This window comes from Mobula birostris, chromosome 13 (genome assembly GCF_030028105.1).
Source record: "Mobula birostris isolate sMobBir1 chromosome 13, sMobBir1.hap1, whole genome shotgun sequence".
NCBI classification, from domain to species: Eukaryota; Metazoa; Chordata; class Chondrichthyes; order Myliobatiformes; family Myliobatidae; genus Mobula; species Mobula birostris.
The window spans coordinates 97,551,423-97,579,333 of NC_092382.1; the positions used below are offsets into that span (position 1 = coordinate 97,551,423).

The 27,911-nt window shown below is 47.0% G+C and overlaps 1 protein-coding gene across 1 annotated transcript in view; it reads right to left on the minus strand.

Annotated features, from left to right (window-relative positions):
• Window positions 1-3,075: 3,075 nt before the first annotated feature.
• Window positions 3,076-27,911, minus strand: part of LOC140207199 (NACHT, LRR and PYD domains-containing protein 3-like) — a 32,891-nt gene continuing 8,055 nt past the window's right edge. Inside the window, exons 4-14 of the mRNA XM_072275559.1 lie at window positions 25,682-27,473; window positions 24,240-24,326; window positions 18,197-18,367; window positions 15,808-15,978; window positions 14,899-15,069; window positions 13,927-14,097; window positions 10,486-10,656; window positions 9,625-9,795; window positions 8,914-9,084; window positions 7,322-7,484; window positions 3,076-3,294 (exon numbers count right to left, since the gene is read on the minus strand). Coding sequence (XP_072131660.1) covers window positions 3,274-3,294; window positions 7,322-7,484; window positions 8,914-9,084; window positions 9,625-9,795; window positions 10,486-10,656; window positions 13,927-14,097; window positions 14,899-15,069; window positions 15,808-15,978; window positions 18,197-18,367; window positions 24,240-24,326; window positions 25,682-27,473 — 3,260 coding nt within the window. The 3' untranslated portion in view covers window positions 3,076-3,273. The remainder of the gene's footprint in view (window positions 3,295-7,321; window positions 7,485-8,913; window positions 9,085-9,624; window positions 9,796-10,485; window positions 10,657-13,926; window positions 14,098-14,898; window positions 15,070-15,807; window positions 15,979-18,196; window positions 18,368-24,239; window positions 24,327-25,681; window positions 27,474-27,911) is intronic.

A 27,911-nucleotide genomic window follows, 5' to 3' on the forward strand; every position in this document is an offset into this window, starting at 1 on the left:
CAGCCCATCCGCTTTAAGGTTTGACGTGATGTCCGTTCATTGATGCTGTCCTGCAAATCAGTGTCGTGAAGCGCGGTTATTTGAGCTCCCGTCGCCTTCCTTCCGGTTTGTACCAGTCTTGCTCACTCCCCTCGGCCGCAGACCGGCTGCTCACCAGATGTTACTGTTTTGCACCGTCCTCTGAGTTCTCCAGAGACCGCTGTGCGTGAAAGCCCCAGGAGGTCAGCAGTTTCTGAGAGACTCAAACCACACCGCCGGGTACGAACAATCGTTCCACGGTCAATTTCACTTAGATCACATTTCATTCCCTGGATGCCTGAAACCGCAGACAGCAAAGCCATTCTGAATTGTCTTACTGCTTATTTCTCGTCAGCTACTACTGACAAAAAATCCTGCTTTTTTAAGTGCAACCACATGCAACTGACCCGATTTAAAATCTGCTTGCTCTAAGTTTCTCAATCGGATCTGACCACCGAGAAATTGTTCGGTGACAGTGTCCTGTCCCAATTAAGCGGCATCGTGCCCCAAATAAATCTCTCTCACATACACACACACACACAATGATGGAAGAACTGAGCAGATGAGGCAACATCTCGGGAAAAGAATAAACATAGAACATAGAAATATACCGCACACTGCAGGCGCACAATGTGGTGCCGACCATGTAACCTACTCTTGAGACTGCCTAGAATTTCTCTACCGCATAACCCTCTATTTTTCTAAGCTCCATGTACCTATATAAGAGGCTCTTAAAAGACCCGATTGTGTCCGCTTCCACCACCGCCGCCGGCAGTGCATTGCACTCATCCACCACGCTCTGTGTGAAAGACTATGCCCCCTCGTGTTATCCATTTCATTCCTGGGAGGAACGCCTCTGGCAATCCACATGATCAATGCCTCTCATCATCTTATACACCTCTATCAGGTTACCTCTCATCCTCCGTCGCTCCAAGGAGAAAAGGCCAATTTCACTCAACCTATTCTCAGAAGGATACGAGCTCCCATTCAGGCACCATCCTTGTAAATGTCCTCTGCACTCTCTCGATAGTATCCACATCTTTCATGTTGTGAGGTGACCAGAAACGAACACAGTTCACCAGGTGACGTCTGACCAATTACACAGCCTTCTGTAAGACATTACCTCACAGCTCTTGAACTCAATGACAACACACCATATGCCTACTTAACAAACACTGTCAACCTACGCAGCAGCTTTGAGTGTCCGATCGACACAGACCCCAAGATCTCTCAGATCCTCCACACTGCCAAGTGTTTTACCATTTATATTACATTCTGTCTTCAATTTGGACCTACCAAAATGAACTACTCCACACTTATCTGGGTTCAACTCGATCTGCCACCTTTCAGCCCAGTTCTGCATCTTATCGATGTCGCGCTGTAATCTCTGACAACCCCCCAAGACCATCCACAACACATCCAACATTTGTGTCATCAGCAAAATTTCTAACCCACCTTTCTATTTCTTCATCCAGGTCATTTACAGAAATCACGAAGAGGACGGGACAAGCAGTTGATGTTCCGGTGCGAGACCCTTCTTCAGGACTGGAAAAAAAGGGGGAATACCGTACAGTAAAAAGGTGCAAAGAGGGAAAGGCGGACTGGCACCTCATTCAGGCCTGAATCTGACCTTCCAGGTGATGCCACACTTCACCTGCAAATCTGCTGGGGTCGAGTATTCCGTCTAGAGCTCCGGCTGTGGCCTCCTCTACATTGGTGAGACCACCATAGATTGGGGGCCGCTTTGTCAAGCACCTCAGCACCAACTGCCATACGCATAATTCCCCAGTGAACAAACATATTAATTTGATCACAAGCAAGAGAAAATCTACAGATGCTGGAAATCAAAGCAACACACACAGAAAATGCTGCAGGAACTCAGCAGACCAGGCAGCATCTATGGAAAAGAGTCAACAATCGATGTTTCGGGCTCGGACGTTTTAGGGTCCCTGCCTGGCCTGCTGAGTTCCTCCAGCATTTTGTGTGTGCTATTTTACTTCCGATTTTCATTCCAGTTCCGACATGCCAGTCCGTGACTTCCTCTTGAGATAAGATGAGGCCACCCTCACTATGGAGGAGCAACACCTTATATTCTGTCTGGCTTGTATCGAGCTTGATGACACAATGATTGCTTTCCCTATAAAGAAGGTGGGGGGAGGGTGGGAAGGAGAAGGCTGGTAGATGCCAGGTGAAGAACCAGTAAGGGGAAAGATCAATGGGCGGGGGAGGGGATAAGCAGGAAAGGTGAAGGAATAGGGGGAAGCACAATGGGTAGTAGAAGGAGGCGGAACCATGATGGAGGTGATAGGCAGCTGAGGGAGGAGCAGAGTGAAATAGGGATAGGGGAAGGGAAGGGGGAGGGAATTACCGGAAGCTGGAGAATTCAATTCCCATGCCTTTTCTTTGACCCCAGCATCTGCAGAGTAATTTTATGTTATGGAAAGACCATAATCGCCCTCGTCATACAACACGGCACATGATGAACGAAGGGTTCGCTCCTGCAAAACAACAAATTTCATGATACGAGCCTCAGTTCTCAGCGCCATTGACACTCCCCGTCAGTGAACCAAGATCTCACTCTGCCAAGACCACGTGTTAGTTGGTTTGAAATTATGAAACCACGTTAAGTTAATAGACACGCAAGAGTTATCCACTTCACCCTGACAAGTCTTTCCCTATCCAGAGGACCCATCTGAATTCCACTGGCCTCCATCTCTCAACGTTCTCCTCTGTGACTATTTTCATCATCTCCGACCTCAGCTGGTCAGACATCACCTCCCAGGTCCCGTCTCCTCTCGCCTCTCCTTCTCAACTGTTTTTACTGGTTACCTCACGCGTCAACTATCCAGGTCCAGATGCAGGCCTTGACGTGAAACATCGACTGTCTCTGTGACTGGATAAATGCTGGAGAAAATTCTGCCAGAAAGATCAATAGGGACATCTGCAATTGTTATCAAAGTTACAGGTAAGTTTGTAGGCCCTAATCTGAAAAAAAGGATCTTGCACAATAAACAAGCAATGCACTTTTATGTGAACTTTATTGCATTTTATTGGGTTAACAAGATGAATACTGCACTGTAAAAAAATATAAATACAAAAAGACACATCATCATCATCATCATCATCGTATCACCAGAAGTTTTTTTTCTTTATACAAGGCAACTGTCAATGCCAAAACAGTGGGTCCAACACACTTGCACCAACAAGCACGATCCAGATTTCTGCAGCAGCCCTGGCCCTTTCAGCCCGAAATTTTTAAACAGATTCTGCCGCAGGCTGTAAAATAACGTGAGATTAGACAATAAAGTCCGCTGTATCACATAACGCAGAGTGGCACAAACACATTACGCTTTCTCGTGAATCATGGGCGAGGTGTAATAGCCCAATTGATAAGAATAGGCTCAGCTCTAGGTGACATCATGTCAGTTGGAGTTGCTTGCAAATCTACATCACTGGCTGTTTCACGTACCCCCAATTCTCTCCCCTAAAGCATAAAACTCTACAGCACAGTCCATCGCAGGGAAAAGCCCTCTCTACCATTGAGCAGATCCACAAGGAGCACTGCTACAAGAAAGAAGCATCTGTGTCCAGGAGCCCACCATCCAGGCCATGCTCCCTTCTCACTGCCGCCATTGGGAAGGAGGTACAGGAGCCTCCGGTCCCACACCACCAGGTTCAGGAACTGTTGTCATCCTTCAAACATCAGGCTCCTGAAGCAGAGTAGAAAACTACCCTGAGATTCAGTAATGTGGGCATTTGAACAAGGTAAATACAAGAGAATCATTGAAGGAAAACTACACAACTGAAAACTGAACTGATTCCTCAAAACGTGGACTCACGATTTAAAGAAATATACAACTCATATTCTCAATTTATTATTGTTATGAATATTATTTTCTGAGCTCAAGCTGGTAAAACCAGACGTAGGGATACAGCCAAGGACACTCATTTCTCAATTCCTAGAAGCTTTCAGACTATTCTAGTATAAATGTGGCTTTCTGAATATTTACATAGATAATACTATGTAGCCCGAACTGTTTAATGCTATTGCATTAGTGCCTTTGTGATGATACCCATTATCGGGACAATGTATACCCTGTTCATCTTTCAATTTCCTCTTTTAATTCACCATATTTCTTGTGTTAACCACTTATTCATTTCTGTAAGTGTTGTGTGTTTGGATGAAGTAAGTTGTTCTTGCTTGTTTCAGCATTATTACTTTATTATGTCTTTGTTTATTTGTTCACTTACTAAACTATCTAATTATCATTATTTAGTTTTTTGTTGCATTTGCACAATTTGTTTTCTTTTGAACACTGGTCGTTTATCAGTCTTTATGTGTAGTTTTTTTTTCAATGATTCTCTTGTAGTTACCTTGTTTTACTGCAAATGCCCACAAAAATAAATCTCAGGGTAGTATAAGGTCCCATACAGTAGGTGTACTTTGATAACAAATTTTACTTTGAACAAAGCATCTGGGGTGGATAACACTGTTTCCAGATCCCAATGCTCATCAAATCGACGGGTCCTTATTTTCAATTCTGCCCCTGTTAGAAAAAACGGCTACTTTAAGCAAAATATGTGCACACTCAGACACACACACACACACACACACACACACACACACACACACACACACACACACACACAGTCAGAGACACACATCTACATGTGTGAGTGAAATAAATATAGATGTATATGTGTGTGTGTGTGTGTGTGTGTTTTACTCTTCTAAGCTTGAATCAGCACAGACCCAACCTGCTCAGCTTTCCACTGACGCGCTGAAAGGTTTTCGACAAGTCCACCTATAACCCCTGCCGAATACGTAATGAAAACTGCCCGCACTACTCCAGGTGTTATGTGGTGCACAGGTCGAGGCGGTTGCACCGCGGTCGGCGCAAAGCTAGTACAGCAGCTGCGACCCGGTTTCAATCCCGGCGGCTGCCCGTGAGGAGCTTTGCCTTCCACCCGTGGCTGCCTGGGTTTCCTCCGCGTGCTCTGCTTTCATCCCACGTCCCAAAGACGTCCGGGGCGAGTAGGCGAATTGGTCACATGGGTGCAATGGGACAACATGGGCTCGATGGGCTAGAAGGACCTGCTGCTGTGTTGTAACTCAACAATAGATAAATAGACAGATAAACCAAACAATAGAGAAGCAGGTAGATAAATAGGCAGACAGATCAATAAATGAATAAATAAGGTAAGTCAATAAATGAATACACAGGTAAATAGATCAAAAAATGAATAAACAGGTCAATAAATAAAGAAATAGATGGATATAATCTCATGCTGAACAAAGTTCAAAGGTATAGAATATAAGGACAGGGTTGTGATGTTGGGGCTCTCTAAGCCATTTGTGAGACCACACTTGGAGTATTGTTTGCAGTTTAGGGCTCCTTATTTTAGAAAGGATGTCCTGACATTGGAGAGAGTTCAGAGTAGATTCACAAGATTGATTCCAGGAATGAAAGGGTTACCATATGAGGAACATCTGGCAGCTCTTGGGCTGAATTCCCTGGCGTTTAGGAGAATGAGGGGGGATCTCATAGAAACATTCTGAATGTTAAAAAGCCTGAACAGACTAGATATGGCAAAGTTATTTCCTATGGTAGGTGATTCTAGGACAAGAGAGCACGACTTCAGGATTGAAGGACATCGTTTTAGAACTAAGATGCTGAGAAATTACTTTAGTCGGAGGGTGGCCAATCTGTGGAATTTGTTGCCATGAGAGGCTGTGGAGGCCATGTCATTGGGTGTAATAATGGCAGAGATAGATAGGTTCGTGATTAGCTGGGTTATCAAAGGGTATGGGGTGAAAGCAGGGGAGTGCAGATGACTGGAAGAATTGGATCAGCCCATGAGTGAATGGCAGAGCAGACTGGATGGGTCGAATGGCTCACTTCCGCTCCTCTATTTTACAGTCTTATGGTCTTAAGTTCAAAGCTCAAAGTAAATTTATTATCAAAGTTCATACATGTCACCTTATGCTTTGAGATTCATTTCCTTACACACATTTAAAGAACTGAGAAGGACCATTGAAACCTATAAATGAATAGGTGCGAGTTTTGAAAATGATCGATTCTTCTTCGATATGCGCCAATCACTGTTTAATTCAATTTTAAATTGTTCATCGTTATTATTTAACAAAGGAGAGACTATCCAAAACATTTCCTAACATAGACAACTATTGTGATAGGTGTAAAACTGAAGTAGTCACTTTGTCACATATGTTCTACTGATGTTCTTCATTACAATCTTTTTGGAAATCTTTATTTTCTACAATTTCTAAAGCTCTGAAAATTAATTTACAACCTAATAGATTCACTGCCTTATTTGGAATAGTTCCGCATCCTATTCAGTGTATTTCATCTTCAGACCAACATGTAATTGCATTTGTCACATTTTTGGTAAGAAGGGCTATTTTATTGAAATGGAAAGCTACCTCTGTCCCTATGTTAATTCAATGGTTTTCTCAAGTAATGTTATGCCTTAGCGTGGAAAAAATTAGAGTAGAATCTTCGATCCTTGATTCGATTTTGAGAGAAGATGGGGCTCTTTTGCCAAATATTATCATTTAATTTGAATTAATTTATATGGTTTCATTCCAATCTTATTTTATATAAATGTGAATTGGCGGTTGATGATTTTTCTTCTTTATATATATAGATGATCGTGAGACGTATTGCTCTGGGAGTTGGTTCTTAATGTTTTTTTTATCTCTCTCTTTTTTCTTTTTTTCTCTTGTAGTTACTGTTTTTTTTCTTTTAGTAGTTGGGGTTCTTTTTTTCCTTCTTTTCTTTATACATTTCTTTTTACTATCATGTATTATTCTTTTTTGATAAGTTTCTTTTCTTCAGCTTTATTAACTGCATGTATTTCAATTTGCTGAAATCTCGCACCGTTTTTAAGCCGTAGAAGATTATGTATCAATAAAAAGATTTCAAAAAATGAAAACGAAACCTATAAAACTACACATACAAAGACCTTTGCACGCAAAAAAACCCCGAACTGTCCAAACACAGTACTAATAGCAGACAGACTGACAGCTTTTGGTTCTGTGCTGCATTGCAAAGAAGACCTTCATCCCTTTGGCATCCTGTATGATTTGTTGTGCCCCCAAAGCCAATAGTTACAGATGGCTGAAATCTGGCATTGAAATAGAAAAAAATCTGGTCCTGTTCGGCAAGCCATAAAGCATCCACAGAGAGTGAAAGTTACAGCTGCTCCAAGTTACAATTTGGTTTCTATCAGTGAGACATTGCGTGGAATTCTATGCTTTCCAATCAACATGGGAAACACTCACTGCGTCCACATCAGACTCCTGATGATCGGTCGAGGAGAATGAGCAACTGAGTTGGTCTGATGAGAAGCTGGACCCCAGGTTCACGTCCTTCATTTTGGGATTGGTGCTGAGGTTGGAGATCAGGTCCTCCGAGCCGGAGTCAGTGAGCCCAGTGCCGGCAAGTCTAAGGGTGTGAGAGAGGGAGAAGGAGGGAGAGGGGGAAAGGGAGGGGGAGGGATGAGAGAGAGGGAGGGGAGAGGGGCGAACCGAGAAGAAGGAGAAGGAGAGTGGGGAGAGGGGGAGGGTGTTGGAGGGGTTCGGGTAGAGAGAGAACGGGGTGAAAGAGTGGGTCAGAGCCAGTAGGGAGGTGTAGGAGAGAGAGAAAGTGTGTGACAGTGAAGTAGTATGGGAAAGGGCAAAAGAGAGGGGAAGAACAAGTGTGCCAGATGGAGAAGACGGAGAAATCGTTTATGTATGCGAGTGTGAGTGAGAGGGAGGGGGGAGAAAGTGGAGTTTGTAGAAGAAACATAATGTGTGTGTGTGTGTATGACAGAGAGAGGAGAACGAGGGAGAGAGGAGAGTGAGACAGACAGACACAGACAGACAGAGGAAGAGCCGGAAAGCCAGAGAGACCGAGACAGAAAGCCAGAGAGAAAGAGGGAGTAAAACAAACATGGTGGGAGTTGGAGAGGGCAGAGAGGGGGAGGGAAAAAGAGAGAGACAAAATAGAACAAGGTTTGCTCTTGCCAAGAGTCACAGTTTAACTCTTGTTACTTCATGTCTAAGTCCCCTTAATTTCATATATTCCTGAGCCTAGTATCAGTTTCGGTATACAGAATCTGTCAATTTATATAAGTAATCACATCTCCCACTTAGATCGTTGTACACTATGTTGTATAGGACTGATTACATGATTATATACAGGACTGCACAAAAGATTTAGGAGTACATATAGATAGAGCTAGGGTTCTAAACTTTTCGCATAATATTACATTGGCCAACGTGGAGAACAGAGTGCGAGATGGTAAACCCCATGCGAGCAGAGGATGTCGGGAATGGCAAGGGTGGAGCACCGTGGGAGGGGTGCGGACAGTTGACAGAGGAGTGCCAGGGTCAGGGGTTTGGCGCGGGTGCCGATGCACCCAGCCCTGAGATATTGATCATTCCGGAATGTTTTCTGCTCCCTCCTCTCTACCTTTCCCCTTCCCACTTACAGCCCACAGTGCAGGCCCATATCAGAATCAGGTTTATCATGTGTCGTGATTCTCTTTGGCTGCAGCAGGACAGTGTAATACATAGACTTGTTACAGTAAAGTGCACAATTCTTGGGCACCCTTGCCAGATATACTGTATGTGCCTAAGACTTTTGTACAGTACTCTGTATGATTCATGTTTTATGGCAACGTGTTTCTTCATTCTGAATGGGATTTGGAGTAACATTCATTTTGCTCCCCTTTAAATTTGTTGCAGTAGGCAATCCTGAATCCTGGCTCCAGAGTCGCCCATCGTTTTTAATGCAATGAGCTACTGCATTGGAAGATGTGCTGCAGCTGTAATCTTGAAAGGCCCGGGCAGGTCCAATGCCTCAGTGCCTCTCAAAGGCTGGTACTCACCCCAGTTTCTCTATCTTACAGTCTGGGTGCATCAGCGCCTCGTTAAGCACTTTCATCCCGGCATCTCCCAGATTATTATCATTCAGGTACAGCCCCGTCAACGTGTAGCTTGTGACGAGCGCCGAAGCCAGGTCCTCCGCGCAGGACGGTGTGAGACCATTGTTGTTCAGCCTAGGGATCAGAGAATCACGTCCCCAGAAACAAAATGAAAATTTGATTTACCGGTAAATTTGATGCAATACACTCCTTGCCCGCTTTATGCGGTAGCTCCTGTAGTTTCTGAGATATTCAAACCTGCCTTGTCTCACGCCAACAATCATTCCACGGCGACAGTCACCTTTCTTCTTTACTCTGATGTTTGGTCTGAACAGCAATTCCTGACCATGTCTGCATGTTCTGTTATGCTTTGGGGTGCTGCCACATGACTGGCTAACTGGACATTTGCATTCACACCCGCCAGCCGGCCGGTGGTGCAGTGGCACCAACACCAGACCTCCGGGCGGATGGTGCCCAGTTCGAATCCGGCCAGCAGTTTGACAGCTTTCCAACCGTTAGCATCATAAAAAACAGGCAAACGTGCCATTCTGATGTGAGTGGTGACACCAACAACAATTAACAACAACTGCACTCTTGTGCCTAATAAAGTCTATTTACAGATTAGCGGCTCCCGTGAAGTCTGTCAGGTTTTGGGTATGCCCCACACTTTCTTACCATAATTCCTGTATGTTACATTCTGTGGTCTTCAGAGCTTCAGACAGCAGCTTCACTCCCGAATCTCCCAAATTATTGTCGCCCACTGAGAGTGCTGTCAGTGAGGGGTTAGTGCCGAGAGCCGAGGCGAGATGCTCGGCGGCAGACGCGGTGAGACTGTTGTCATTTAGACTGGGGAACGGAGAAAGGAAAGAGGAATGAAGATAAGGTGAGCTTCAGACTGGAGGGAAAGGATATGCCCGACTGCGCTCCACGTAATTGTACGGTGGGCCAAGTCTAAGGCCAGAGGACACAGCCACCCAATAGAAGGATGTGCATTGAGAAGAGTGATGAGGTGGAGTTTTTTTTAGCCGGAGAGTGGTGAATCTGCGGAATTCATTGCCACAGGCGGCTATGGAGGCCATGTACTTAAGACACGGGTTAATGAGTTTATGGTGAGTCAGGGCATGAACGGATACGGAGAGAAGGTGGGGAATTGGAACTGAGAGGGAACTGGGTCAGCCAAGAGCAGACTCGATGGGCCAAATGGCCTAATTCTGCTCCTACGTCTGGTGGCCCTAATGTTACTGAGGCATTTAAAAACTGGTTTTAATTTTTTTATTTCTTTTGTATTTCAGCACGGTGACGTGCCCTTCCATCCAGACGAGTCTGCGCCTCCCACTTAACCTACAAGGCGGTCCATCTTTGGAATAGGGGAGTGAACCAGAGCACACGGATGAAACCCACGTGGTCGCGGGGAGAGTGTACAAACTCATCTCGGACAGCAGAGGGAACTGAGCCTGGGTCGCTGGCGCTGTTGTAGCATCACGTTAACCGCCCCGCTACTGTCCCGTCCGCAATGTCGTTCAGCCTGACACTTGCCTCAGCTCCTGGACCTTACAGTCCGACTTCCTGAGGGCCACGGACAACACTTCCACTCCGGAATCCCCTAACCGGTTTTGATCCAGATCCAGCTCAGTCAGCGTTGGGTTTGTATCGACAATGGAGGTGAGATCTATAGCGCAGTCAGCGGTAAGACCGTTTTTACTCAGGCTGAGGGTCATTAGAAGGAATAAAAAGTAAATATTATAAAGATAAAATATCCATAAATGTACAGCAACTCAATCTAACCATTACAGCGATGACAAGTTCATTCTGAAGTTGTCTGTATACATGTATACCACAAATCGAGACAACATTCCACCAGACCAAATTGCAAAATGCAGACACAAAGCAATGATATCACAAACAAATGTAAGAATATCCATAAATGATTTGAAAATAAATTGTACCATTACAGCAAAGATCACGTTCTTTGTTTTTCAACCGTTTACACATATTAGATTGGATTATTAGATTATGAGGACACGCAGTCCTCTTTTATTGTCATTTAGTAATGCTTGCATTAAGGAATGATACAATTTATTCCTCCAGAATGATATTACAGAAACACAAGACAAACCAAGACTAAAAAAATGGACAAAAACATATAATTATAACTTATAGTTACAACAGTGCAAAACAATAGCGTAATTTGATGAAGAACAGACCATGGGCACGTAAAAACAAAGTCTCAAAGTCTCTTGAAAGTCCCATCATCTCACGCAGACGGTTGAAGAGAGAAACTCTTCCTTCCATGAGCTTCCAGCGCCGCAAACTTACTGATGCAGCATCAGGGAAGCAACCCGACCACAGTCCGACTCTGAGTCCACCCGAAAACTTCGAGCCTCCGACCAGCCCTCCGACACCGAGCACCGAGCACCGTCTCTGCCGAGCACTTCGACCCTGGTCACGGCAACAGGCAATAGGCAAAGCCGAGGATTTGGGGCCTTCCTCTCCGGAGATTCTCGACCGCACAGTAGCAGCGGCAGCAAAGCAGGCATGTCAGAAGTTTCTCCAGATGTTCCTCCGTGCTTCTTCACGTCTGTCTCCATCAAATCAGGATTGTGCACAGCATTCTACTTCAGAAATACGATATCAATCGGAGTGTGCGCTCTGTGTCGCGCCGCCATCTTCTCCTCCATATAGCACCAATCAAGACAACATTCCTCCAGACCAAGGTGCACAACGCAACACATGTAACTCAGACACCACACATAAAATAGTAATATCACAAACAAATAAAGAAATAATAAATATATCCTAAAAACGGCATTTAGGAGAAAAGTTAAAGTAAAGTTATTAGCAAGGTATATGAAACCCCCCAGTTCCGGTTTCCTTGGGCTGAGTAAGTCCAGGGAATGCACACTACGGTCCCATTCAATTGGCTCTCCCACCCTAGAATCTGGTTTGTGTGGATGCTGTGTAAATTGCTACCCTGTCACAACTTGGTGCCAAGAAGTAGCATGCAGCGCACTGCACACGATTAAAGGCATGGGATCCAGGGAGGTTTGGCCAGGTGGATTCAGAATTGGCTTGCCTGCAGATGGCAGAGTATGGTGGTGGAGGGAGTACACGCGGATTGGAGGGTTGTCACTACTGGTGTCCCACAAAGATCGGTTCTTTTACCTCTGCTTTTCCTGATTTTTGTTAACGAACTGGATGTGGGGGTAGAAGGGTGGGTTTGGCAAGTTTGCAGACGACGCAAAGGTTGCTGGTGTTGTGGATAGTGTAGAGGATTGTCGAAGATTACAGAGAGACATTGATAGGATGCAGAAGTGGGCTGAGAAGTGGCAGATGGAGTTCAACCCGGAGAAGTGTGAGGTGGTACACTTTGGAAGGACAAACTCCAAGGCAGAGTACAAAGTAAATGGCAAGATACTTGGTAGTGTGGTGGAGCAGAGGGATCTTGGGGTACATGTCGACAGATCCCTGAAAGTTGCCTCACAAGTAGATAAGGTAATTAAGAAAGTTGATGGGGTGTTAGCTTTCATAAGTCGAGGAATGGAGTTTAAGAGTCTCAGGGTAATGATGCAGCTCTATAAAACTCTGGTTAGGCCACACTTGGAGTACTGTGTCCATTTCTGGTCGCCTCACTATAGGAAGGATGTGGAAGCATTGGAAAGGGTACAGAGGAGATTTACCAGGATGCTGCCTGGTTTAGAGAGTATGCATTATGATCAGAGATTAAGGGAGCCAGGGCTTTACTCTCTGGAGAGAAGGAGAATGAGAGGAGACATGATAAAGGTGTACAAGATATTAAGAGGAATAGATAGAGTGGATAGCCAGCGCCTCTTCCCCAGGGCACCACTGCTAAATACAAGAGGACATGGCTTTAAGGTAAGGGGTGGGATGTTCAAGGGGGATATTAGAGGAAGGTTTTTTACTCAGAGAGTGGTTGGTGCGTGGAATGCACTGCCTGAGTCAGTGGTGGATGCAGATACACTAGTGAAGTTTAAGAGACTGCTAGACAGGTATATGGAGGAATTTAAGGTGGGGGTTAGGATTTGAGAGTCGGCACAACATTGTGGGCTGAAGGGCCTGTACCATGCTGTACTATTCTATGTCCTATGAACTATATTTATGAATCTTAACCTAAATAAAGGGTTAGGACAGCAAAGAAAGAAAAGAGAACAATAATGAAACAGTCAAATGCGCACAGGTCGGAGCTCAACTCTTCCCAAAGTCATATTCGCCACCCCTCAGTTGACCTCGGCACCCTGCTCCATCCACTCAGCGTCCCCCGACGGGTCGAATCCTACGACCGGTTCTCTCTGGCGTCTTCTCGCTTCATCTCCCGCCGAATAAAGCGCCCAGCTCACACAGGCATGCAGCAAAAAAAAAAAAGCGCTTCCTGGATTGGATGGCTCATATTCCAAAGCACCCGTTATCTCTAATCATAAACATAACATGACTTCTACAATTCAACGTGTTGTACGTTCAAAGCTGCTCTGCTCCACACCACTGTTGCAATGTCTGGTTATTTGAGCTGCTGTCACTTTCCTGTCAGCTTCAGCCAATCCTGCCGTTCTCCTCTGACCTCTCCCATTAACAAGGCATTTTCGCCCACAGAACTGCTGCTCACTGGATTTTTTTTTTTGTTTGTTTCACACAACTTTGTTTGTTTGTTTGTTTCACACAAGTCTCTCGTAAACTCTAGACTCTGCTGTGCATGAAAATCCCCAGAGATCAGCAGTTCCAGAGATACCCAAACCACCCCGTCTGGCACTGTGATCACATGACTTCCCCAGTCTCATGTTTTGCCTGAACAGCCAATGAACCTCTTGACCATCCTTTTATGCGTCAATTTGCTGCCACGTGATTGGCTGGTCCGATATTCACATTAACGACCAGGTGCACAGGTGCACCTTATAAAGTGGCCTCTGGGCATCAGCCACCCCTGTGTTTAGTGTTCTCCACAGTCAGACTCAATCGCCTGCTTACCACAGTTTCTGCATTTTACAGTTTGGATCCTTCAGGGCAGTAGAGAGTGTCTTCACACCTGAATCTCCCAAGTTGTTGTTGCCCACCTCCAGCCTCGTCAGCGAGGGGGTGGCACGGAGGGCAGACGCGAGGTCCTCAGAACAGGAGGCAGTGAGGCCGTTGTCATTCACCCTGAGCATCGGAAAGAGACAAAATGCAGATGACTAAGGTAAACTCAGGATTAATGTGGTAACGTTACTGGGAGCGATTGACGCCCAACATTAAAGCAAAGCAGTTACCAGATCAGGGATTGCCCTGAAGGTTCATCTACCCTCTACTTGGGGGCCCTTATCTAAGAACGGATGTGCTGGCATTGGACAGGGTCCAGAAGAGGCTTCAGGAATTATCCCAGGAATGGAAGGGTTAATGTATGAGGGGCGTTTGATGGCTCTGGGCCTGGAATCGCTAGAGCTGAGCAGAGTGCCGGGGGATGTCAATGAAACCTATCAAGTATTGAAAGGCCAAAATAGAGTGGACGTGGAGAGAATGTTTCCTATAGTTTTGGGCCGGGGGGGTGGGGGCGGTGGATTGTTAAGGCCAGAGCGCACAGGATCAGAATAAAAGAGATATTGAGGAAGGCGGAGAATCTATAGAATTCATTACCGCAGAAGGATGAGGGGTAAGTCCAGGAAGAGCGGGTATTTCCTCAGATTAAGGGACTCGTATTGAACAGAGATGAGAATGAGACAGAGATTTAGACAGAGAGCGGTGATTGCCTCGGACGGCTACTGAGGCCACATCATTGAGTACATTTAAAGCAGGCGCTGATTGGTTGCTGATTAATGAGGGTGTCAAAGGTTATGGGGTGAAGGCAAGAGAATGGGGTTGAGAGTGATGTTAAATCATTTCCCTGTTCTGCTCGTATGTCTTATCGTCTACTTTTCTTCTGGGATTTTCAGATGATCTCAAATTCCCCCTCAGCGAGACACTTACGACAGCTCCTGCACCGAGCAGTCGAATTCCCTTAGAGCAGAAGACAGCCGCTTTATTCCCAGATCGCCCAGTTCATTGTGTCCAAGGTCCAGCTCCTTCAGAGAGCCGTTTCCACGGAAAACCTCGGCGAGACTTTCAGCACAAGAAGCCGTGAGGCCGTTGCTGTTCAGACTGGAGCCAAACAAGGTGAAAACAAAACAGGGAGAAGGTCAAAGTGCAAGCATTACCAAAATATGTTTACAAAATACATCCTTGAGATTTGTCTCCTTCCAGCAGCCACAAAGCTAATAACCCTGACAGAACTAAACACCCAATGTCAGAAACAAATTGTGCGGAAAATAAATGTAAGCAAATAACATTTTGAAATGAAGTTCACAACAGTGAATCCACAGCCATGAACCCGGCCATTACTGAAATCGTCCAAACATCGGGTCATTCCTCGCCCCGCCGCCTCGATTTGAGCCGTCCCTGGTCTTTCTCAGTTCGGCAGGGAAGAAAGACCGGAAGAATATTGAATGGATTCTAGTAGCTGCTGAATTCTGCCACGGGCAGTCCCAATTTCACCTGCGAAAGGAGGTGTGGGTTCACCATGTGCTGACTCTCTGTCTCTCTCCCTCACCGAGTTTTTTCCACACAATCTGATCTCTCTCTCTCACACACACACACAGTTTCTGCCACAAAATCTGCTCGTTCTCTCTCTCTCTCATAGTTTCTTCCATACCATCTACCCGCTCTCTCTTAATCACACACACACGTTTAATTTCACACTATCTGCTCGCTCTCTCTCCGCCCCCCCATCTCTCTCTCGATCTCTCTCCCTCTCTCTTTCACAGTCTCTCTCTCTCTCACACACACACACACACACACAGAAGGGTGATCCTTCTTCCTGCTCTGCTCACGTCATCTTACCGCAACGTCTGTATTTGGCACTCCGGGTCCATGAAAGCCATACACAGTAGATGAACTCCAGAATCTCCCAGCTTATTACCACCCAGGTCCAGCTCCGTCAGTGAACGGTTAGTGAGAAGAGCCGAGGCCAAATCCTCGGCACAGGAGGATGTGAGGCTGTTGTTATTCAGGCTGGGGGTCGCACATGGAAGCAAATAAAGAGATTGAAGGAAAACGGGGAAAACAGGTTAAAATTACCCCAACACTCGCCGGCACCAGACAACCTGCCATCAAGGTCATATATACATAAAGGTGATGGACAAAGACCCACAATATCATGGTGGATCCCACCCACCCTGCCTGTGGACTGTTTTCCCCACTCCCATCTGGGAAGATGCAACACACCAGCCAAACCAGGACCACCAGGCTCAAGAACAGTCCTTCCCTCAAGCCGTCAAGACCGATCAACACCTCCTCCGCACCGCTACTCCATCCACCTCAGACTCTCGGCACCCATCACCTGCTCACCCTATTCCATGCACGACCACTTTACACTTGTGTTCCACACCTCATAACTACATCGACCTACTGTTGATTTCTACTTCCGGTGGAAGAAAAGATCAATTTCCCTTTCCTTCTCTTTCTTTTTTCAATTCGCACTCTGATCCCTTACCTCTTCTCAGCTGCCTGTTACTTCCCGCTGGGTCCCCTCCTCCTCCAGTGGTCCATATTCTGCTCCTAACACATTCTTTCCTCTCCAGCCCTTTAATTTTTCTACCCACCTGGCTTCCCTAATCACCTGCTGACCAACCTCTTTCACCTCGCCCCACCCTCTTATACCAGCGTCTTCGCCCTTCCTCGACAGTCCTGAAGAAGGGCCTCGGCCGGAAACATCAACAGTTTATTCACTCCCATCGATACTGCCTGACCTGCTGAGTTGTAACAGCATTGTGTGTGTGTGTGTGTGTGTTGATTTGTGTGTCGAGCATGAGAAGGGCTTATCGTGGTGGTTAGGACAACGCCTTTCATTACAGCCTTTTCAAACCAAATACCCAAGGCATCGATGGAGGGGATGTAAACTGTAAACACGAGACGTCCTGCAAGGGCTGGAAATGCAAAGCAACCCACTCAAAGTGTGGACTGTAGCCTCGTGGTCAGCACAGCAGGTTCAATTTCTGCAGCTGCCTGAACAGAGTCTGTACGTCACCCCACTCCCACCCCCCCGACCACGTGGGTTTACCGCGGGTGCTCCGGTATCCCAACGGTGTCCAAAGACGTACAGGCTGGTTGGTAAGTTGGTCATCAGAAATTGTCCGGCGTACAGGGAAGGGTTAAATTTGGGGTTGCTGGTCAGTGTGGCTCGAAGGGCCAGAAAGGCCTTTTCCACGCGGTATCTCAATAAATAAATAAATAGAATTAGCAGCTCTACTGTGTTTTCAGGAGCCCCGGTCCTCCCTTGAAGAGTTCCTTTACCTGAGAGTCACGTCCTCACTTCAGCATTTCCTGTCAACTACCATATGAGCAGATACCCCTGCACCTCGAATCACTTTATATATCAATCATCAGTCTACGTGCATGAACTGATCTTATATAACACTCCTGAATTATGTTTCATATTGCTTATATCTTTATATTTACTGTGTTACTTCAGCTTATTGTGTTTTTTATCCTCCACCGAATACGGAGGAACAATCATTTTGTTTTCCTTTGCAATCGTGTACTGAAGAATGACAACAAACAACCCTGAATCTTGATTTGGATAACTGCGGTATATTCCAGCCACTCGTTTCTAACCGTTGGAGCTTTTTTTGAGGGGTCACACAACTGCAGCAACTGACTTCAGCCACTGATCCTCGGATGTGAATATGCACTCCGGATTAAATCTAAATTGCAGCTCTGAACAATGGCTTCTGAAGAACTGTGAACCACAGTTAATCAGAAGACCAGACAATGCTGATTAAAGTTCGTTTCTTGGTGTGGGTGCCAAGCGCGTGCTGTGAAGTTTGTCTGTAGTTCAAAGAAAGCATTATGGATGCATTGTAAATATGGAATTCTACTTTGGTGTTTAACACATAAAATGTCATGTAGCGTTGGATCAGGCAGACCCTCTTCCTCCGAGAGGGTCTCCATCTACGCCTGCTGTATCTCATTTTGTCGAGTACAGAGATTGCTTCCTACCTGCCAATACTTCTCTCCGGTGAAGTTCTTTGCGTGACGACAGTAACCGCTCCACTATAATTACTGAAGACTCAAAATTGTTTATTGTGGTATTTGGACAATAAAGCACATTGAATCTTGAGTGATTATAATGGAGCAGTTGCACATTAGTGGTTCAGATATATTGCAGTGGTCGAATCGCTTTCCACCCTTCACTGTGATTGGGGCTTTCCTTGTACAATCGGGGGCTTACCGTACTTTCTTCATTTTACACTCAGGGCTTCCGAGAGCCGCGAACAGTTGTTCCGCTCCAGGATCCCCGAGATTGTTATAACCCAGCTCCAACTCCATCAACGATGGGTTTTTAGTGATAGCAGACACGAGATGTTCGGCACAGGAGTCCGTCAGCTTGTTATTATCCAGCCTGCGGTGCGACAGAAACGGTATACGTGAGTGAGAGTGAGAGAATGAATGCAAGGAAGAGAGGGACGGGATACTACTTAATGAAGCAGATATGGCAGGAGAAAGGAAATGGAAGGAGAGAAGAAAGCGCGAAGGAAAGAAAGAACGAGATAAAGGGGAAAGGAGATTGAACAAACTTGAAATGGAGAGAGGAAAGGCCTAACGAAGGAGTCAGAAGTAAAGTCCCAAAGTGGGCATCATGGCATAGGGCAAGCGGTGAGGTGGCGGTGAAGAGCAAAGTAAAGGGAAAAGAGGGAAGAAGGGGGTGAGGCAGAGCGAGAGATAACTGTGAACTTATAAACACCAGAAAGCCTGCAGATGCTGGAAATCCAAAACAACACATGCAAAATGCTGGCCAGGTCAGGCAGCATCGATGGCAATGGATAATCAGTTGTCGATTCGGGACAAGACCCTTCATTCAATTTGTGAACTATTTCATCTCCATCATAGACACTACCCTCCCCGGCATCTGGGGTATCCTCAAGGAGCGATGCCTGAAAGACGAGGCATCCTCCATGAAGGACACGCATTCACCGGGAAGTGCCCTCTTCTCACTGTTACCATCAGGAAGGAGGTACAGGAGCCTGGAGGCACACACTCAACGATTCAGGAGTAGCTTCCCTCCCCCCTGTCAGCAGATTACTGAATGGGCGTTGAACCCATGAATACTCCCTCATTGTGTCATTGTCCAGATTGGGGATACTGTCATGGTCCGGATCGGGGTCCATTTAAGTTTACTTTGTTTAAGTTACGATCTGGACCGTTGATTGGTTGTTTTCCCGTGTCCCTCGGCTTTGATGATTGGAGGCATTTACTCTCGACTGAACCAGTAGTTCATAGTCTCCGGCTTTCAGCCGTTCGGTGCGGGAGCATCTGCAAAGTCACGGTGTGCCAATGTCATCTGGCCGGAGCAAGCCTGGTCTCCGCCCGAAGCGAGTGCCGGTAATTCGCCTTTCCTCACCGGAGCAACCCTGTCCAGTTACCTCGCCAAAGCGAGCCTGCAAAGTTTCCTCATCAAGATGGGTCCGTCAGTTAACCCGCCGGAGGGAATCAAGAACCGCTGTCTACTGTTCCCGGGCCAAGTCAAGAGCTTGCCACTACCCGGAGGCTTCAAGTCAAGTCCTGGCTCCGGGGGCATTCAAGTACCAAGTCACGTCCTAGTCCTGGCGGCACTCAAGTACCAAGTCAAGTCCTGATCCTGGCAGCATTCAGGTACCAAGTCAAATCCTAGCTCTGGGGGCATTCAAGTACCAAGCCAAGTCCTAGTCCCGGCGGCTTCCAAGTTCCGAGTCGAGTCCTGGCCCCGGCGGCTTCCAAGTTCCGAGTCGAGTCCTGGCCCCGGCGGCTTCCAAGTTCCAAGTCGAGTCCTGGCCCTGGTGGTCTGTGATTCCTGTCCTACCCCTCTGTCTGAATCCCTTCTCTGCCCCTCTCACCTCTAGCCCTCATCTGCAGCCCTCGCTTGCGCTTCAGTCTAGTTCTATTACCGGAGCTAGACAGGTATTGTCTGGTGTGCTTCCATGTTGGTCTTGTCTTGTCCTCGCCTCCATGGGGTAAGTCAGGCTGTCTTGCCGTTGCCCCGCAGGGGGTCATGTTTTGTCTTGTCTTGTCCTCGCCTCCGTGGTGTAAGTCAGGCCATCTTGCCGTTGCCCTGCGGAGGGTCATGAGTCCCAGCCCTATATCCTGTACCCAAGGAGGGGTCCTGACTCTGTATTTTGTGTATGTGTCCATGGTTCCATGTACCTGCTCTCCCAAGACTGAGGCTTTGTTTTTCCATGTTCCTCCTCTCCCTAGCCCATGTCATGTCCATGCCTGGTTCTGGAGTCTGAGCCCGAGGCAAGACCCAGGTACTGAGTCTTTGCCCAGTCTCGGGCTCGGAGTCCATACCCTAGCCTCTTCATGTCTCCTCTAGTTCTGGGAGCCAATTCCAAGTCCAAGCCCAGACCCTTGGTCCCAGCCCAGTCGTAGTCCTCAGTCCTTATCCAGTTCACTATACCTACTCCTTCTTTGCTCTCCTGGTATTGAACAATAAACTAAATCTAATTAACCTCACAAGCTGTGTCTTGCATTTGGGTCCACCCTTGCTCCCAATGCCCCCGCCATTGTGACACACTGCTGTTTATTCCCTTGTTTATTTTCTCTTTTTGCACTACTTATGTATTTTAACTTTTTAATTCATATTACAATTGCTTGCTCCTGGTCCTTGTCCAGTATTACTATATCTGGTTGGTTGGGCAGTACCTGCTCATCAGTCTGTCAGTCTAAGTCCCATGGGATCCTAGATCTGACATTCTCCACCACATACTCGGGAGTTTCCCATTCGGAGTTCAGAGTGTCCAGTTTATACTCAGCGCTGAGGTTAATGCACACAATTCCTGCAGCTTGATTGTGCCGTTCAGAGTACGCTGTGTCTGCCTGCTATTATGTGCCGGCTGGTTTCAGCGGGTTCCTTGCATAATCTGCATCTTGGGCCTTGTCTGGTGTGGTATACCCCTGCTTGTTGTCATGGTCCGGTCCGTGAAGTCCGCATTCCGGTTCACGGTCCGGTTCGTGGACTCAGGACTCCGGCTCTTCCAGCTGTCCCTTGTTTGAATTAATCATAGGCACCTGATTCCCATCTTTGGGCTTGCGATATAAGTAGTCTTGGGATTGAGTGTGGGCTGCTGGCTTGTCTTGTCAGTCCCCCTTGGAACAACCTGCTGATGGAAGGCTAGTGAAACCATTTGTGATCTCTAGGCCTGGTTGGAGGACCACTGCTTCATGGAGCCTCGCTGCACTCATTGGAGTAGTCTTTGTAATATGGATTCGGCTGTTTCCTGGGCTAGCTGAGTGGCTGCCAGCTGCTCTGAGCTAGGTAGGGATCCGGCTGTTTCTGTCGCCAGCTGAGGTTGCTGGCTGAACTGAGACCTGGAGCTACCCTGGAGCAGAGATGGGATTGTCTGTTGTTCTTTGGTGTTTGTCTCTTCTTGTCCTCACCTCTGTGGGATAAGCCAGGCCATTTTGCCGTTGCCCTGCGGGGGTCGTGTCTTGTCTTATCTTGTCCTTGACTCCGTGGGGTAAGTCAGGCCGTTTTGCTGTTTCCCTGTGGGGGTTCCTGTCTTGCCTTGTCTGGTCCTCGCCTCTGTGGTGGAAGTCATGCCATTTTGCCTTTGCCCTGTGGGGGGATCTGTCTTGTCTTGTTCTTGCCTCTGTTGTGTAAGTCTGGCCGTTCTGCCATTACCTGACGGAAAGTCCTGTCCCACCTTGGTGTGGAGATGAAGTTCAGTCCTGGCTTGTCTTTAGGTAAGCCCCGGCTCTTTGTCTATGTTCTGTCCTGTCTCATGTTAGTGCCATGTTAAAGATGAGCCCCGGCCTGTAGAAGGATAAGTCCTGGCTCTATGTTGATGCTCGGTTCCAAGTATGTCTCTGAGCTCCAAGAACCCAAGCCTCGATGATCCCGCAGCCAAGCACAAGACTCAAGATCCCAAGCCTCAGGGATCCCGCAGCCAAGCTCAAGACCCAAGACCCCAGCCTCAAGCCAAGCTCAAGACCCAAGACCCCAGCCTCAAGCCAAACTCAAGACCCAAGACCCCAGCCTCAAGACCCTGGACCCCAGCCTCAAGCCTAGCCTCAAGACCCTGGACCCCAGCCTCAAGCCAAGCTCTAGACCCAAGACCCCAGCCTCAAGCCAAGCCTCAAGACCCCAGCCTCGAGACCCAAGACCCCAGCCTCAAGCCAAACCTCGAGACCAAAGACTCCAGCCTCAAGCCAGGCTTAGAGACCCAAGACCCCAGCCTCAAGCATTGTCATGTCCTTGCCTGGGTCTGGGGTCCGAGCCCAAGGCAAGACCCAGGTTCTGGGTCCTTGTCCAGTCTCGGGATCGGAGTCCAAGCCTTGTCTTGTCTCCAAGCTCAGGCCTCTAGACCACAGCCATGTCCTGTCCTGAAGCCATGTCATGTCCTTGCCTGGTTCTGGGGTTCAAGCCCGAGGCAAGACCCAAGTTCTGGGTCCTTGTCCAGTCTCGGGCTCGGAGTTGAAGCCTTGCTTCCCGTCCATGGTTCCTTTTCCTGGTCCCGCTTTCTCTAGCCCAAGTCTACGTTCTTGTCCCTGCTCCTGGTCTGAATCCTGCATGTCCCTTCTCTAGTCAACTCCTGCTCCTTGTACTTCAGTGTCTGTGTCTTGCATTTTGGTCTGTTCCCAGCTCCCCATTGTGACACTTGTATTGTTCCTGTGCTCAGTGCCTGTTCTTGTGCAGCCGTGAGGAGTAACTGGGCGATGTCCCTCAGCCCTGCCATTTCCAGCCATTGGATGGACTTTCTTATGTCAGTTACCTCCGATATCTGGTGGTGGTACATCTCGGGAAGTGGCTTTGTCCTGCCGTGGGCTTTGCTCCTCTGGCTTTGCTTCACCCACTTCCATTTCCCTGGCCCCTGCCTGCTTTCTGAGATATTCTCCCAGCAGGTCATCCTTAGGAGCCATCTTTCTGCCATATGCATAGATGTTCCACTTTTCTTCTGGGACTGTAGCTCTGACACTTCCAAGTTCCCGTCATCCTATATTCTGGTGAATGTACAGTCGCTCGACATTGGACTTTGGATGGAATCCTCCATGTATTGTTAGTGACGTCAGCGGCTTCCATTCCGTTCCTTGGTCAGCACACTATTGCGTCCAGATATCTGGTAACAGGCAGGGTGATGTGTTAATGGCTCTCATCTTGTTCTTCCCAATCAGCCGACTTTTTCACACCTCACTCTCTGTAGAGGTGCTTGGACGTGGCAGACTTCCTCGTGTCCTCATTATTGCTTCCATGCGCCTGCACGATCCCCAGGTGTGTGAAGCTGTCCTGCACACCTGGTACGTGGCCTTCAGGTAACTCGACTCTTTCCGTCTTCATGAGTTTGCCTTTTTTCACTGCCATCTGGGTGCACTTTTCCAAATGACATCCCAATGTCTCTGCCGTACGCCTGGTCGTGTGGATTACTGAGTCAATGTCTCCTTCATGTCTGGCAGATGGCTGGGTGTCATCCATGCACAGGAGGTGGCTGATGCTCACTCCATTCTTGAACCTGTACCCACATCCACTCTCTGACTGAGGGGGTTCAAGCCGATGCAGAACTGCAGTGGGGATAGTGCACCACCCTGGCGTATTCCACATCTGACGGTCACTTGTGCTATTGGCTTTGAGATAACTTCTAACATTGTCCTTCAAAGGCCATTGAGTTCTTGATGAAGGTCCTTAGTGTCTCGTTGACTTTGTGCAGAGACAGGCATTCAAGGATTCATGTGCTGGGCATTGAGTCATATGTGTTCTGGCAGATGATCCAGGCTGTTCTTAGCTTGGTTTACCCGCTCGGAGACTCGCTTGACTACTTGTCTACCAGTAGTTCATGTTTGGAGCCTCTGACTCCATTACCGAACTTCTCTGACCAGGGCTCAGGAAGTTTTACACATGTTCCGTCAACTTGGTGGCTGTGATGCCCAACAGGATCTTCCGTGTTGTTGAAAGGCAGGTTATGGGCCGGTTGTTTGATGGTGTTGCTCCTTTGTGAGGGTCCTTCATTCTGACTACTGTCCTTCCTTGAGTTAGCCAGTCAGGGTGGGAGCCCTCTGCAAGCAGTTGGTGCATTTGAAAGCATTCGAGGTGCAAGTGGGAAAGAGAAAAGACGTATATGTCTACAGAATGAATAAGGAAAGCAGAGAGAGAAAGATAATGGATTGAAACAGTGAAGATAAAAGTCAACTAATATGATGCGAGTTTGAAAATAACCTGTTAATTATACACCTGTCTCTACTAATAACCAACCGTAGATGTAAAACATCCAGTTATTCTGTTTACATTTTCACAGTTAGTGACTTACCCCACTGCTTGTATTTTGGAGTTGGACTCCGTCAGAATCTTGGACAATATTTTCACTCCAGAATCTCCCAGGTTGTTTCCTTCCAACCTGAATGGAAATGGACAGATTACACAAAACAATTATGGATGGTTTATCGATTCGGGGCTTTCTGTGATCATTGCGAGAACATGAATTGTATCATCGATGCAAAGTATGCTGCAGTAAATTAAAGTTAATTGACTTCATACGGATTGAAGGGACACTTAAATCAAGTGCTTTAAATGTTCCTTGGCATTGTCCCATGTACTAGCCCTGGGAAATATCCTCCAGAACCTTGCCCTGTCTTGAGGGGGACCACTTCATATTTTTTATTGCTTTATAATCATGGTTTTGTTTTAGGAATACAACAGAACTTTATGTAACTAAGGTAAATCCTGACACACATATTTTATATTTAGCATTATCGTGACATACGGGATGTGTACACTCGATACTCCTGAAACTTCCTCCCTTTTCTGTGCGCGTGCATGTGTCTGCGCGCTATATGTATGTGTTTTCACGTCCAGAAGACAGGTAATGTGTGCCTATATTTTGTCAAAAGGTTCTACATCTTGGCTTTCAAATTTGGTAGAAGAAGGAACACACCTGATAACTTTCATGTCAAAATACCCTTTTCTCAGAAGTGCAATCTGTTTCTGGTAGATTGTCATAAAATTTGTATTTACGGTGGTGCAATGCTTGTCATATATAGGAACCCAATGTCAGGTGCTATATTCAACAGAGTTTATAGTCGAAAGGATGATCCCAGGAATCAAAGGTTAAAAGCAGGAGGGGCATTCGATGGCACGAGGCCTCTACTTGTGGAGTTCAGAAGGCTGAGGGGAGCGTCTCATTTAAATCTGTCGAATATTGAAAGGCCTGGATAGAATGGACGTGGAGGGGATGTTTGCTACAGTGGGAGAGTCTAGGACCAAAGGGCACAGCCACAGAATTCAAGGAGGAAGCTCTTCAGCTGGAGCGTGGTAAATCGGGAGAATTGGTTCCATTGACCGGTGAAGAGGTCAAATCATTGGGTGTATTTGAAACGGAAGCTGATAAGTTCCTGGTTAGTAAGGGCAAGTTTACGGGGAGAAGGCAGGAGAATGGGATTGAGAGCGATAATGGACTAGCCGCGATCGGATGGCAGACTCGCCCCATCCTGCTCCCACGTCTTATCGGGCTACATTGAGATTAATCAGTGTCTGTTTAGTGAATGATTGCTTTCTGCGGACCAGAATTAGATTTCCAGACGAAGAATTGCAGCACCAATCTGTGACCTGTCGATTCCTGAGTATTTATGTGCTCGTACATGCCTTGTCATAATTGCTCGTATATAAAACACCTAATACAATGCAAAATAAAACAAAAGTAACATTAAAGACATATCTTGTTGCAACGTCAGGTAAAAAGAAAGACAGAGTCACCTCAACACTTGACACTTGTGCAGGACAGCTTCCAGCTGGAGGAGCCCCTCACATTGAAGAGAGCAGTTCCGCAGGTCAAGTTGGTTGACAGACTGGCAGAGCCGAATCGCATGCGACAGAACGGCGCAGTCGATGGGAGTGAGTAACAATGCCTTCTCAGAGTCCGAATCTCCAAATGCAAGTCTTGGTACAGAGCCCAGCGTGGTCTGAGCCAGCCCAGGATTCTGAGTCTCAAACAGGTAGTGCAAAGTGTTCAACAAGCTCCTTTTACCTTGCTCGCTCCAAGTCAGTCCAATCCGGCTTTCCATCTTCTCCTTCAGCCAGTCAATCACTTGGCGGGTGGTTTCGCCATTGAAAGAACCCAGAAACTCATCCAGTATTCGAGCTGCCCCGGGGGAGGACAGACCCACTACAAAGCGCAGGAAGACCTCAAACCGCCCATCGCCCTCGCTGTGGGCCTCAGTGAGAGTTTTCAGGACGTCCCCAGGATCCGGAGTCAGGTATTGCGCAAGTGCAGCGACAAACTCCTGGACGGTGAGGTGCGGGAAGGCATACACAACTTTCCTATCAAAATCATCTCTCTCTACAAGCTCCACCAGGAACCCAGACAGGAACTGGGAAGGCTGCAGTTTGTGCTTCGTCAAATCTTCATCCGTAAACACAATCTTCTTCTCGTACAATCCTGTGAAGGCCATCTGACCGACACTTAGCAATATATCTTTACATCTTTCAGTGTCGGCAATATGATTTTTCAGGATGTTGTAAATAAAATGGGAATAAAGCTGGGTGACGGTCTTGGGAATTAATGTACGTTTCCCATCTTGCGTAAAGAAGGGGCCCAGAACCTGACCGAGGATACAGCAGTAGGAGGGGTTGTAGCTCATGGTGTACAGGATCTTGTTCTCCTCCATGTATTTGAAAAAAGCTGATGACACCTTCTCATCCTTGTCAAAAAACTTGTGGAAGTAGTCTTTCCGTTCCTCACCAGAAAATCCAAGAATTTCAACCCAGAGATTGATCTGTGCCTTTTCTAATAGATACAACGCTGTGGGGCGGGTGGTTAGCAACACTGAACACCCCGGGAGCAGTTTGCGCTGGATTAAACTGTAGACAATGTCTGATACTTTACCAGGGCTATCGGGATCGGGACACATGTGCTGAGGCTTTGTTCCACTCCTGCTGTCATCAAAGTCGATGCTGCCCTTGAATTCATCAAATCCGTCGAATACAAAGAGCAGAACTGTTGGATTCTTCCAAATTTCATCTATAATTTTCTGCAAATAAGGATAGAAAAGTACAACCAAATATTTCAAAGATACTTTTCCGTTAATGGTGTTCAGGTCGCGGAATTTGAAACTAAAAACAAATTGGAACTGTGGATACAGATCTCCGGCGGCCCAGTCGTGAGTTATTTTCTGCACCAAGGTCGTTTTCCCAATCCCCGGAACTCCGCAGGCAGCCGCTGAACACCCCGAATGAAATTCCTCCGCCTGCCCGTTTGACCTCTGCACCACGCGGACCTCCCGAGAAAAGCAGCTGCGAAATAGTTCCCCAATGCGGATTTTCTCCAGGTTTCTACGTAGATACGAATCCCGGCATTCCTCGTGATCACTGCCGCGCGCCAGCAGCTCGTGCTCCACCAGCCTCCACTGACGTATCGGGGAAATGATGGTCAGCTCCGTGTATCGGTCGCCCAGCTGAGAAAGCTTCACCTTTCCCTTTTTCAGGCTTGACTTCAATTCAAAAGTCTCGGTCAGCTTCAGGAGGTATTCTTTGTGTTGCTTTTGTACGCCTTTGAACAGAGTAGACAAAGTTTTACCACCTCAGCGGCTTGTAAACTGCAATATTAAGAATCCTTCCCCGTCGAAGAGAAATGTGAGCCGGTCATTTACACTAAACTTGACTTAAAGGATAGAGTATAGAACAGCTCTGGAATGGGTTCTTCGGCAAACAAAGATGTCCCAAGCTAACTAGTAATGAAATGGCAAACAAAACTAATCCTTTCTGTCTGCACAATTCCCATATCCTTCCATTTATATCATAAGACCATAAGATACAGGAGCAGATGTAGGCCATTCAGCCCATTCTCTGGCTGAGAGGGAGCGGCTGATTGAAAAAGCCGGTCCTGAGCAGCGTGCTAAACAGACCTTCCAGGTTGGAGGAGGCGCGGCAGGTGAAGCAAATTACTCAAATTATCAGCTAATATAAGCAAGGCTCGCTCTAGGGGAGC